Source organism: Saccostrea cucullata, unplaced genomic scaffold (genome assembly GCF_032062105.1).
Source record: "Saccostrea cucullata isolate Sc308-1 unplaced genomic scaffold, CSIRO_AGI_Scuc_v1 ctg442, whole genome shotgun sequence".
In the NCBI taxonomy this organism is placed as follows: Eukaryota; Metazoa; Mollusca; class Bivalvia; order Ostreida; family Ostreidae; genus Saccostrea; species Saccostrea cuccullata.
Window position 1 is genome coordinate 67768 of NW_026921480.1, and position 14500 is coordinate 82267.

Consider the following 14500-nt stretch of genomic DNA (forward strand, 5'->3'; position numbering starts at 1 on the left):
AGGCTCCTTGGTTGCTCTAAACCATGTTTATCAGTCTCTATCATTCGAAAAAAGTGGCCATCCTTGTCTATCATCTGGATATTGTAATTTTTATAATCACATACCAAAATGTTTGACAGATCGTCCGTACAGATTCCACGTGGCCATAGTGCTTTTCCAGTTCCTATGTACGTAAAACGATGATTTCCTTTACTCCCTGTAACCACCAATGCTCGCAAACCAGTGTTAGACACTATAACATCACCATTCCGGTTCTCTGTGATGCATTCAGGTGATTGAAAGAGTCTCTCACGTTGTATGTTTTCTTTTGTCTGTATGTGTAATCCCGTGTAGTTGTACCGATTCACTCTACCTTTATGTATATCAGCTATATGCATCCCTACCAGCACAATTCCGTTTGAGGGAGAGCAAACGACAAACAATGGAAGCCACGGATTTGATTGCCTTACTAGGACATCCTTTCTTTTGTTATCCGAAGATAGTAAATTAATGTTAAAATATGTATCTATGTAAACAAGAGCACCATTAATATTCATTGTATGTTTTCCCCATCCACAGGACTTATCGACATCCGTGAGATAATGTAATATGTCTCCTGCTGCGGTGTTTTTCAAAATAAGGTTGTTATTATTGCAAATGTCACTTAACCAGACCCTATCGGATGTTATAAATGAAATGTGTCCAACACCTCTAACACCCTGTCACTGGGGAAGACATTTGTAACACGGGGGAAGGCATCAATTTCAGGAGATGATCATTTCTTACTTGCCTTTTTGTCGTTCCTTTATAATGTTTAAATTTTCGATCAATAACTTGGTCACATCCATGATGTTGATTTCCTCAGTCGGGAAGACCAAGGCGTTTTATGTAATATAAGCAGTGTCCTTTATCTGTGGAGTCGTGTTCTCTTTAGGAATGAAAGGAATTTTACTGGTCTGAATGCTTTTTGCTAAGATTTGTGCTCATGGGTCTCTATGCTCGTAATGTTTCCACCCATTGTCCTTTTCTGTTGTTTTAATATATGAATAAATCTACTTTTTTGACTGCATAAAGGATCATGTATAGCAATGATGCTATGGTTTTTAAGTCTTGCAGCTTTTGTGAACATATCTGACTGGCAGTTAGATATTTCTGTGTGATAAATTTTCATTTTGTTTTGATTCCTTCTAAGATAGAATTGCTATTAAAGAGTGTTTCACTTCTGATACTATGAAATATTTCTCTTTGTTGCTGAAGATTTAAATCCAATGCTGTTTTTATGTAAAGTAATTTGTGCTTTCTGTGTTCTGTACACTTGAGACAGATAGGGAGTCTACACGAATAACAGTACATTGTGTAGACCTTGTCTGGGTGTATTACACAGGTCTCTTGTTCGGTAAATTATAACATCATGGTATATATTTAGATCAATATCATTTTTTTACACGATAGACACAGGTCCTGGTTACGAAAGCCGGATAGGCTCATTTCTGATAAGATAAAAAAAATATTTAACTCGTTATAATGAGTTAGTTATCTCGTTATAACGACTTAGTTATCTCGTTATAACGAGTTAGTATCTCGTTATTACGACTTAATTATCGCGTTATAACGAGTTAACTATCTCGTTATATTTGCATATCCACTGCACTCTCCCACTATGAACATGTAGCCATCAACTGCGTTCATAGGACTATAGACGCAACTGCTACTGCTATGAGTGCAATTGCTCTAACTCACTGTGTAGAACAGACTCTACTACACTTATATACCGTGTTGAGAAGTATATATATGAAATATTTTGTAAAAGGACAAAATATAAGTTTTTAATAATATTCTTTGGAAAACAAGGAATTCAGAACAATTTAAAATTGCTGTTTGATATCTTTAAAAATTTAATTTTGGTCAATGTATTTAATTGTAAAAAAATATTTTTAAAAATTATAGAGGACTGCCATATTTTTATTTTTTCGTATCATGCATATTTATACAAAGAACGATAACTCTTCACACTTGGGTAATAACATTCAGAAAGAGAAAAAAAATTTAACTAGTAGATCTATATCTATTTCAAGAAAAAATAAATAGAAAAGGTACCCAAAAATTAGTATCTCGTTATAACGACTTAGTTATCTCGTTATAACGAGTTAATTATCTCTTTATAACGAATTAATTATCTCGTTATAACGAGTTAACTTACTCGATATAACGAATTAGTTATGAATTTAAAATGGCTGTAGTTTTAATGTCATTGATGTTTAGTTGATAACTATCAGTCATACTTCACTTTAAAATTGATGAAAAGTTGCAATTTTAATTTGCGATATAGTTTAAAAGACACTTATTTTTCTGATATGTTTTGGATGACTTATTAGCTTTCATAACCAATGTCTTATTACCTAAATTAATACATTATAATAGGAAGCTAATGCAGGCGTTAATGCAACATATATTATATACACTGACAGTGTTATATATATTATTTTCAGAGTCAGAAATGTTTGAAGAAGGGGGATATGGAGACATCAGCAATGAGGCCATGGGCGTAAAATTCGGGGGCTACTGCCCACTCATAACACAACATCAAGAGGCAGTCATAAGTTTCCGTATACATGTACATGTATTTGTCTTCGGCCTTTTAAGTATACAATACAAATCAACTGCATCGTTTATACATAAACAGAATACAATCACAGGCACAATCCCTCGAAAAAAAAACTAGTTTGCTGTTTTTCAATAAAAATCTTTATCATAAACACTATAAACGAACTTAACAAACTCGGTTTTATATGCTATACTACTATACTTCCTATCACTTAGATATATCAACTTTAGATCAGTTTTATTTCGTTATAACGAGAAAAATTAACTCGTTATAACGAGATAGCTAACTCGTTATAACGAGATAACTAAGTCGTTATAACGAGATAAGTAACTCGTTAAAACGAGATATTTAACTCGTTTTAACGAGACAACTTACTCGCTATAACGAGATAATTAACTCGTTATAACGAGATAACTAATTCGTTATAACGAGATAATTAATTCGTTTTAACGAGATAATTAAGTCGTTATGACGAGATAACTAAGTCGTTATAACGAGATACTAACTCGTTATAATGAGATAATTAACTCGGTATAACGAATTAATTTTTTTATCTTCTCAGAAATGAGCCTATCCGGCTTTCGTACCTGGTTACACGTGTTACTGTAGAATTCTGTATCTCTATAACATTGTGAACAATGTCGTACTTTACACTGTGTGTTGAAACCTAGCAGGTCCATGACGAGAAACTAGAAAAAGAGCTGCTGAAATTTATTGTTTCATAAATTAGTTACAGTTCTAGGGCACCGCTGAAGGGCCAGGTAAAAATATTTTTATTTGTTCGGACACATTAGATATTCGTTCGGACGAATTAGTTCTTTGTTCGGACGAATTTGATATTCGTCCGGACGAATAGGAAATTCGATCGTTCGGACAAATTAGAAATTCGTTCGGACGCATTAGAAATTTGTTCGGACAAATTAGATATTTGTTGGACAAAATAGATATACGTTCGGACGAAATAGTTATTTGTTCGGACGGATTAGATATTTGTTCGGACAAATTAGATGTTTGCACAAATTATCTTGTAAAGATGAATTTGTCTATTCAGGGGGATTCATCCTTTTTTAGAACATAAATAGCTCTTTGGACAATGACATACACATGTTGCAACTAGACTTGTGCTATTAAGTCGGGTATGTTGATTGTAAATACATGTATTCGGAAATAATGGTTCTACACCGGTATATATCATAGGCCTAAAGTCTGCCATTCTGAAAGTTTATTATATGACAGCCCACTAGTAAATTCAAAGGGTCAGGTACATGTACTTCTTATCAAACATCTTTTCACTCCCATTCCTGACACACTCATCAGATTTGTCATAAATAAACATCATCTGGGGTGCCAGTGGTCAGTTACCACTTCTTTGAAAAGATGAGATCCACTCCTTAAGGTTTTATTCATACTGCAGGCAATTGGTACGGGAAAAAATTGGCATTGAAAAAGTAAACATCCCCCCACCGAAATAGGACTGTCAACTTTGGGCAACTTTCCCTGTGCCCCCCTTTTTTTGTCAACTTTTCAGATAAGTATTTTCTCAGGCTCCCCCTTTCAAAAACGCTGCTACGTGTCTGTATTGTATTATATTAAATAAACTTCCTGCCTCTTATTCGATGGGTCTTAATTTTTTAAGGTGGGGCTTACTAGCTAGGACATTTGTAGTTTTGCTTCTATACACCTGTTCCCACATTTAAGTATTTTGTGATAAAGGTACAAAAAGAGGGAATCTCATAAGTCCATCTCCGATGGATTCTTTCTAAGATCGTTAAAAACTAGTACTAAGTATCTATATCAATTTTATTTTATATTTAAATATCAGAAAAGCGCATGAATTAAAACATGCAGGTATAATATTGACCAAATTAAACACACGCTCCTTTCCGGGAAAAGGATAAAAAATAGATGAATACATGTACGTTCATAGAAAGTGTAGTAAAATTTAAAAACACATCCTAATTTAATGCAAGTTAAGCTTCTCAATGATTAGGACAATCGATCGTTTTTAAATAGTGGAGGGGGGGGGGTTGTTACTTGAAAATATTTTGACATTCATTCCTATTTTATTTATTTATTTTCCCCATAAAAGGGGTTGGTTTCATAATTCCCCTTTGAACTCAACTGTAAAAGCGTATAAACAAAATTAAGAAATGCTGAAAGTCAAATTAAATAGTTTGTTCGACTACATGTACCTCTCCAATAAGGGGAGGGTGGTATAATTATGCTCTGTAAATCAATGGACTAGGGAATATACCGGTTGACATCTTAATTCACCGGCAAGTCATAGGAACAACCGAAGATCAATACGAACGGGTTCATTTTTGTGAAGTTTTCTAATTTCACAAACAGGAATATTTGATTAAAAACTCATTGAGGACCTTTTTTTCATTTCATAGGCCGCATATAATACCAGATTGGATGATTGAATGTTTTACGCCGAATCGGCAATATTTCAGCTACAAATCGGCGACACATGTATCAGAAATGTATTTCAAAAATCATTCACATGTCATGATTAATAACTGCAGGGTAGTGAATATGTACATAAAAATTATAAGATAAAGATCAACATTAAAACGACTTATCTTCAAAATATTTATCGATAACATTGTTCATTAAAGTTATTTTGCAAAGAATTAAATTAAAATGATATGTCTTGGTGCAAATCGCACATTAATCACGGTGTCCTTACAGTTGTTCACATTTTCTCTATTTTGTCCGAACAAATAACAAATTCGTCCGAACGAATATTTAATTTGTCCGAACAAATAACTTATTTGTCCGAACAAATTTCTTATTCGTCCAAACGAATTTCTAATTTGTCCGAACGAATATCTAATTCGTCCGAACGAATATCTATTTCGTCCGAACAAATAACTTATTTGTCCAAACAAATTTCTAATTCGTCCGAACAAATTTCTAATTTGTCTGAACAATTTCTAATTTGTCAGCACGAATATCTAATTTGTCCGAACAAATAACTTATTTGTCCGAACAAATTTCTAATTCGTCCAAACGAATTTATAATTCGTCTGAATGAATTTCTTATTCTTCCCAACGAATATCTAATTCGTCCGAACGAATTTCTAATTTGTCCAAACAAATAAAATTTTTTTTTTTTACCTGGCCCTCCAGCGGCGCCGTACAGTTCAACTGGAAATTAATGAAAAATAAAGGCATGTATATTTGAAAAATGGTAGCCTCGCTTTACTACGGCGCCACTGGAGGGCCAGGTAAAAAAATATCTTTATTTGTTCGGACAAATTAGAAGTTCGTTCGGACGAATTAGTAATTTGTCAGAACTAATCAGATATTCGTTCGGACAAATAAGAAATTCGTTCAGGCAAATTAGAAATTCGTTCAGACGAATCATTTATTTGTTCGGACGAATTAGATATTCGTTCGGACAAATTAGTTATTTGTTCGGACGAATTAGATCTTCGTTCGGACAAATTAGAAATTCGTTAGGACAAATTAGAAATTCGTTCGGACAAATTAGTTATTTGTTCGGACGAATTAGATATTTGTTCTGACAAATTATAAATTCATTCAGACAAATTAGAAATTCGTTCGGACGAATCAGTTATTTGTTCGGACGAATTAGATATTCCTTCGGACAAATTAGTTATTTGTTCGGATGAATTAGAAATTCGTTCGGACGAATTAGTTATTTGTTCGGACGAATTAGATATTTGTTCGGACGAATTAGATGTTTGCACAAATTATCTTGTAAAGAGAGATATACACTTTGTCTATTCAGGAGGATTCATCCTTTTTTAATACATAAATAGCTCTTTGGACCATGACATACACACGTAGCAACTAGACATGTGATATTAAAGTCGGGTATGTTGATTGTAAATATATCTATACCGGTATATATTATAGGCCTAAAGTCTGCCATTCTGAAAGTATATTTTCTGAGAGCCCACTAGTAAATTCAAAGGGTCAGTTACTTCTTATCAAACATCTTTTCACTCCCATCCCTGAATAACACTGGGGTGCCAGTGGTCAGTTACCGCTTCTTTGTAAAGATGAGATCCACTCCTTAAGGTTTTACTCCTATTGCAGGCAATTGGTACGGGAAAAAATTGGCATTGAAAAAGTAAGCCCCCATCCCACGAAATAGGACTGTCAGCTTTGGGCAACTTTTCCTGAGTCACCCCCTTTTTTTGCTTGTCAACTTATTAAGGTAGCTATTTTTTTCTCAGCCCCTCCCCCCACTTTCAAAAACGATGCTACGTGGCTGCATTGTATTATATTGAATAAACTTCGGACTCAAAATATCGAGCCTCTTATTCGAGGGTCTTAAATTTTTTAAGGTGGGGCTTACTAGCTAGGACATTTGTAGATTTGCTTCTATACCGCTGTTCCCACATTTAAGTATTTTGTGATAAAGAAACAAAAAGAGGGAATCTCATAAGTCCATCTCTGATGGATTCTTCCTAAGATCGTTAAAAATTATTATTAAGTATCTATATCAATTTTATTCTATATTTAAATATCAGGAAAGCGCATGAATTAAAATATGCAGGTATAATATTGACCAAATTAAACACACGCTCCTTTCCGGGAAAAGGATAAAAAATAGATGAATACATGTACGTTCCTAAAAAGTGCAGTAAAATTTAAAAACACATCATAATTTAATACAAGTTAAGGTTCTCAAGGATTAAGACAATCGATTGTTTTTTAAATAGAGAGGGGGGGGGGTTGTTACTTGAAAATATTTTGACATTCATTCATGATTTATTTTCCCCGTAAAAGGGGTTGCTTTCATAATTTCCCTTTCTATGTGAGTCATTGGCCAATCAAACCTTCCAACTGGTACTCAACTGTAAAAGCGTATATTAAACAAAATTAAGAAATGCTGAAATTGGAATTAAATAGTTTGTTCGACTACGTGTACCTCTCCAATAATGGGAGGGGACTATAACTATGCTCTGAAAATCAATGGACTAGGGAATATACCAGATTGATCGGTTGACCTCGTAATTCACCGGCTCGCAGGTCATATGAACAACCTGGGATCAATACGAACAGGTTCATTTTTGTGAAGTTTTCTAAATTCACAAACAGGAATATTTAATTAAAAACTCAATGAGGACTTTTTAATCAATTTATACACCGAATATGTACCAGATTGATTGGTTGAATGTTTTACGCCGAATCGGCAATATTTCAGCTACAAATCGGCGACATATGTATCAGAAATGTATTTCAAAAATCATTCACATGTCATGATTAATACCTGCAAGGTAGTGAATCTGTACAGATCAACATTAAAACGACTTATCTTCAAAATATTGATTGATAATGTTGTTCATAAAAGATATTTTGCAAAGAATCACAATAAAATGAAACGTCTTGGTGCAAACCGCACATTATTCGCGGTGTCCTGATAGTTGTTCACAATTTCTCTAATTTGTCCGAACAAATAACTAATTCGTCCCAACGAATTTCTAATTCGTCCGTACAAATAACTAATTTGTCCGAACAAATTTCTAATTCGTCCGAACAAAAAACAAATTCGTCCGAACGAATTTCTAATTTGTCTGAACGAATATCTAATTCGTCCAAACGAATAACTAATTCGTCCGTACAAATAACTTATTTGTCCGAACTAATTACTAATTTGTCCGAACAAATAACTTATTTGTCCGAACAAATAACTTATTTGTCCGAACAAATTTCTAATTCGTCCACACGAATTTCTAGTTTGTCCGAACGAATATCTTATTTGTCCGAACAAATAACTAATTCGTCCGAACGAATATCTAATTCATCCGAACGAATTTCTAATTTGTCCGAACGAATTTCTAATTTGTCCAAACAAATAACTTATTTGTCCGAACAAATATCTAATTCGTCCGAACAAATAACTAATTCGTCCGAACGAATATCTAATTTGTCCGAACAAATAAAAATATTACCTGGCCCTCCAACGGCGCCGTACTTTACTGACAAAAGATATGATAGAAGTGATGGCTTTAAATTTTCTAAAAACACTTCCGTTATTTGTGAAGGCGTATGTTTTTCGGTTGATTAGATTTGCAAAGGCTTGCTATACCTACGAACAATTTCTAAAATAAGTCCATCCATTGACAAGCAAATGAAGAAACAAAAATATCAACAGTCTTCATTTTGCACTCTCTATGTCCAAAACAATGACCTTTTCAAAAATAACAATTTATCATTAAATCTAATGCTGTCTGACTTGTTCATAGTAATTGTTAGGACACTGGAATTATCACTGGTACTTCAGAGCCAATGTACGTGGATTCTTTGGGTAGCCCTTTTCCACAAACTTTCATCCCCATGATTATTTATTTTTTAAACAAATTGATTCATAGAATCTAGTTAGAAACGAGTTACCCAAGAAATTACATTCCCACGAACAAGTAAACATATGATTGCAAACAAATATTGATCCTCACGAATTTAAATGACTCCACTTTGTTCTGATTGTATTGTTTCAAATGATAAATGTTCGTTTTCTGATAAAAAAAAAGAATAAAGAAAAATATTTATGGATATAGTTCTTACTATACCTTGAAGTTTGATGTCTGGCGTTCGAAAAGGAAGTTGGACAGAGAATAATAACAGACATATCAATGGAAGAGAAAATGTAGCTGCTAAACATTCTGAAACAGGATCATTCATTTTTTGACGTCTTTTTTAAACAAAGAGGGAAATTGAAACAAGTTATGAAAAGAGTGCGGAAGAAAAGAGAATAAGAATAAGGAAAACATACTGAAAGGAAAAGGGAATATAGGGAAACATAAAATGCGAAATATTTTAAGTGAGTGGTCGGTGTATCATATCTATTGTGCAAAAAAATCGGTGTTCAAAATTACTCAACATTGAAATTTATAACATCACTTAGGACAACCGGAAAAAAACCAATAATACATGGATGTAGTCTTTGGAGACTGGGTTTCCCAACGGATCTCCTTTGGAAGTATATTGTATTTTTAGTGCTCTTGATTAAAAAGCAATAATTCTTTTTCAGGAATTTCTATGATCTATTTGACTTTTGAATATCTCGATGGCATTTTTGTCAATATTAGTAATATTTCATTTTCATTCATACGTATTAGTTTAGGCTTTACTCTTTTACGTAAGATGGATTCTCGAACTAAGCTTTATCCACTGGTATGCTTTTACAAAGTACATCAGCTCCGTCCTTCTTTTATAATCTAAACCAATCAGGACGTATTCAGAAAGTTTACATTAACGGGCAATGTAGTGGGATTGTTGATACAACAACGTCTCCAGAACATTCTGATTGATCATTCTCAAATGTGCTTTTGAAAAAAAGCGATCTGAGCCAACGCGGACCAATGAAAACAGCTGTGAGATCAGATAATTTACTTCTCGACTGGTGTCAACCGCCGTCTGCTTTTTGTAATAATCTGGTATATCAATGCCTATTAAAATGTTATAAATGCTTTATTTGATCGAAAATTAAGTTAAACACTAAAAAATCAAAATATATCATTGACCGGATAGTAGATTATTCTACATGCTCAAATATACCTCAGAATCAGTACTCTTTAGAGTGCTATGTATAAAGGACTATAAAAATTCTTAGATCCGTCTTTTAAACTTTATTCAAAATGCATAAATAATTATACAAGTACATCCTTGATCTGAATTTCAAATTGAAATATAAGGTTAAAATCACTCATTCATTTGCTAATTTAATGCATTAAAACTGGTAAATAATCATATCGACTTTACAAAATGACATGTTAAACATGTGTCGGCATTGATGAATGGTCTGCCATATATTCTTCAAGCTGTCTTTTTACGTGTCTATACACAAAAACGTCGTTGCTATTGGCTGATCCAACCCAGAGAAGGTAGTTTTTGTCATCATAACCAAGGCTCCATGGCCAGTACGTTCCATGTTGTTGCATCAGCTGCAGCTCTGACAGGAAGTGGCCATCTTCGTCAATCACCTGTACTGTTTGAGTGTTAGCATCACACACCAGGATGTGTGACAGCGCGTTAGTACAGATTCCACGTGCTTTTAGTGCTGGTCCGGACGGAGGTCCTGTGTAGGAGAAGCGATGTTGTCCTCCAAAGTCCGTTACCACTACTCCATTGTTATAGTCAGACACAATAATGTCTCCATTGCGATTCTCTGTGATATAACGAGGATCGCTGTACAGTTCCTGACCTGCTTTGTTGTGCTGTATTGTTTGTATCGGTTGTCCGCTGTCAGTATATCGTATTACTTTGCACGTTCTTGTATACGTATTATACATTACAACAAACAACTCCTCATTAAAAGAAGAGCAGTAGATACAGTGTGGCTGCAATTCTTTTGTTTTCTTTAATAGAGTAGACGTTGTTTTTTCGTCTGCTGACAATTTTTTAATGTTATAACCCCTGTCTATGTAAATAAGATCGCGGTTCATATTCACAGTGTGTGCTCCCCACTCTGTATTGATATCTTTAAGATGATGTAGTGTTTCGCCCTCTGTGTTTGTCAGGATGAGCTTGTTATGTATGTCACTGATCCACACTAGATCCATGGTTACACAAGAAAAGTGTATGACCTTCCAAACACCTACCACTGTGACTGTTCTGAGTAGCACTGGTCGAGGGAGCAGTTTAAGCAGACATTCTTTTCCTAATTGTCTTCTTCCTATCTCTATAATTCCAATTTCATTAAGTACGTTATTTACATTCTCTATCTTGATTTCTCCAGTAACGGATAATAAGACGTTCTGTGTTAAACCAGGGGTATTTTTTATCTTGGAAACAAAACGTTTCTTTAAGAATAAGACAAATTTTACCGGTCTGTTTATTAAATGGTCAGAACATTGCTCATATTTCTCTATGTTGACAAGATATCTATTTTGTTTCCACTTCTGTACTTTCAATTCATGGTATAAACATCCAAGTCTTATTTTAGCATCCCATTTTTCAAATTCAATACGTTCCATTAGTCGTTTGGCTTTCTTTGAAATCTCTGATTGGTGTTTGACGATTTCTGTCGGACAATTCTTTATAGACGTTCTGATTCCTGTAAGGAGAGAATAGCTGTTAAAGATATCCTCACTTCTTAGGTTGTAAATGATTTTTTTGTGTTTCTGACGGGTTGTTTTATAAACAGTTCTTATGTCCTGTATGTTGTGTTTTTTGTGTTTTTTACATTGGACACAAAGTGGAAGTTCACACGCAGTACAGAAAAGTTCATAAATTCTCTCTGGATGTCTTGTACAGGACTCTTGCTCAGAGATGTAGTCATATTTCTCACGGTAAATCACAACATCATGGTGTTTGATTTCTAGATCAATAACATGTATCTCTTTACACGGTAGACACAGGTCATGTTGACAAGTGCAACAGTAGAATTCTGTGTCCCCCTGACACTGAGAACACTGACGGACTTTTAAATGTTTGATGTATCCCAGTGAGTCCATAATGTGTAGCGTCTAGATGATTTGTAAAGCAATCTGCAGAATTGAAAAAAAAAAAAATTAGACTCTCTAGCCCTTTTCATGGCAAAGACTTAAACATCTCTAGAGAATTTGATAAAAAAAAATCTAATGCACATTTTCAGGTATTTCTTGTATTTTTTGTTTATAACCTATTCACAGTAAAACTTGTTAAGTACGAACACGGATATTGCGAATTCACGGATATCTAAGCGAAGTCATCTTGGACCCCAGCTATATAAATCTAATGAATTTCTTATATGAATATAACGAATTAAGGATATAGTGAAGTAATATCATAGGTCCCAATGACTTCGTAATAACAGACTTTTGCTGTATCTATATTATGAAAGGGGTATTGTGTACTTTCAAAAATGACTATAAAATTATTTCTGTTGCCATTATATTTATATTTCATATTTATATTATTATTGGGGGTAATAACATGAATTCGACATTTTTATGTTATAAAATGCTGTAACTCAAATCTAACCACCGGGTTGATTTTGATCATTGTAAAATCGCTCGAATAGTCCGCAAAATTTAACTAAGACAAACAGAGAACTGATACGACCAATAAAAAAATGTTCTCAACATTATATATTTTATCGCGTTTATTTTCTCTTTCAAACAGTGCAAGAATTATTTGATATTTGCTGATTTAATGGAGTTTTGAATGTTTTTTTACAATACATATGCGTATAAATGCGTGTATGCTGAAAAGCCCAAATCAGATACTTGACAATGCTTTATTCGAGCGCGCCATGCAAAGCACACTTGGTAACTATACATGTTTGAAATGAATTTTTTATGAAAGATTCATTCTTTTTTCTCAATTTCCTGCAATATCCAAATTAGGGCAATATCAGAATGTTTCATTCAAAAAATCAAATGAAGTATTGGAACAATCTTGTATAGTCATATTAAAATTTGTGACACCAAAAGTAGTTTTAAATTATTTCGCATGGTAAATTATTTGACCTTTCTGCACTCAAATACCGTAGACGTACTTTTTTCCGCGTGGGATTAATTTCCGCTATGTAGGCGGACGTAATTTTTCCGCGGAAATTTGTCAAAGCGTACTAAAGATTCACAAAGGGACATATAATGACAATCCACGATATCCGTGTAATTTAATACTTGCAGAATGAATAGAAATTTTGTTTCCGCGGAATTATGACCCCGTGAAATTAAATACTTTACAGTATGTAATTTTTCTTGTTTATAAACAAAGAAAGCAATAAAAACATTTGAAAGGAATGTCATTTTTCTGAATTAAAGCAGAATGGTTAAAATTCTCTTATATTTTCAGAAAATGAAATAAAAAAAATGTGTGGGTCTATGATGTTAGTTTTAAGATATTAGTAAAATAATGCTATTATAAGCTAAAATTTGGCTATTTTATTCAAGGACTTACATAATATGTTTGATATCTTTACCAAATATGATAAAAGAATTCATGAAAGTTAATTTAATATCTACATAAGGATCAGCATAGATCATTCCACTGCCCAAATTTATTCTTTGTGCAGGCTGCATGGAAAAAGTAGAGGTCCAAACTTAACAATACTAAGTACATTAAAAGAGGAAAAATTGATCTTTTTCTTCTAAAAAAAAAAAGAACCTTCCGCCACAATAAATATTTCCCCATCTAATGTTTAATCATGGAATTTAATCATGGGGTTTTAATTGAATAATTATAGATATATGAGCATTATAGAAGCCAAATTTATTTGAAGAACTTATTAAAAAAACTTTATCATAATGTTGATTTTTTTAAAAAAAAAAGAGGTTAAGACAAAACTTTGCCGAAAAGCTGAGGAGCGAACCTCGTTAAAGTGATGAATTGATATTGTGTCGACCACGATTATTTAGCATCCTTTAAACGCCATGTAAACCTCTTTCGCGTCAGTTGATAATTATTAGAAACCAAGATTTTTGTTAAAACCTAAATACTTATTTTGTTCATACACGATTATGATTTTTAAAATGTTTTTTTTTCTGACAACTCTAATACCTTTTGAGAATTTATCGTAACTCTTGATTTAAAAAAAATAATAATCAGGTTTGCCCCAATAGATATTCATGAAAAAGTTTCTTGTTCGACACTTACTTGTAATTGAAATCGCATATTATTATTTTTTGAGAGAAGCATTGCCGCCCTAAAAGGATATTTAAAGATGAAATAATTGTGTTTATACTATTAAAGATAATGACATAAGAATACATTTAAACTACACATGATCTCAAAAAATAAAGATTTTCCTTTTTTGCATTACACATATATATATATATCTTTTAGTTATCTTCCTTTTTTCAGTGTCGGGAATGAAAAACGCAAGTAAACAATGATCACACGCTATTCTAGGAATAGATGGATATGGAGATAACGGACAGTATTCAATATCAAAGTCCATAAAACAATACAAAATAGGAGAAGGATATGGAAATAACGAACAGTATT

The 14500-nt window shown here is 33.2% G+C and overlaps 1 protein-coding gene across 1 annotated transcript; it reads right to left on the bottom strand.

Annotated features, from left to right (window-relative positions):
• Positions 1-10338: 10338 nt before the first annotated feature.
• LOC134260107 (uncharacterized) lies at positions 10339-12021 on the bottom strand. The gene has a single exon (XM_062742691.1). It carries the CDS (start codon positions 12019-12021, stop codon positions 10339-10341), a length of 1683 nt encoding a protein of 560 aa, XP_062598675.1.
• Between the last annotated feature and the right edge of the window lie 2479 nt (positions 12022-14500).

Excerpts from the sequence above, each read along its gene's own strand:
- LOC134260107 (XM_062742691.1), bottom strand. The coding sequence starts at position 12,021 with ATGGACTCACTGGGATACATCAAACATTTAAAAGTCCGTCAGTGTTCT.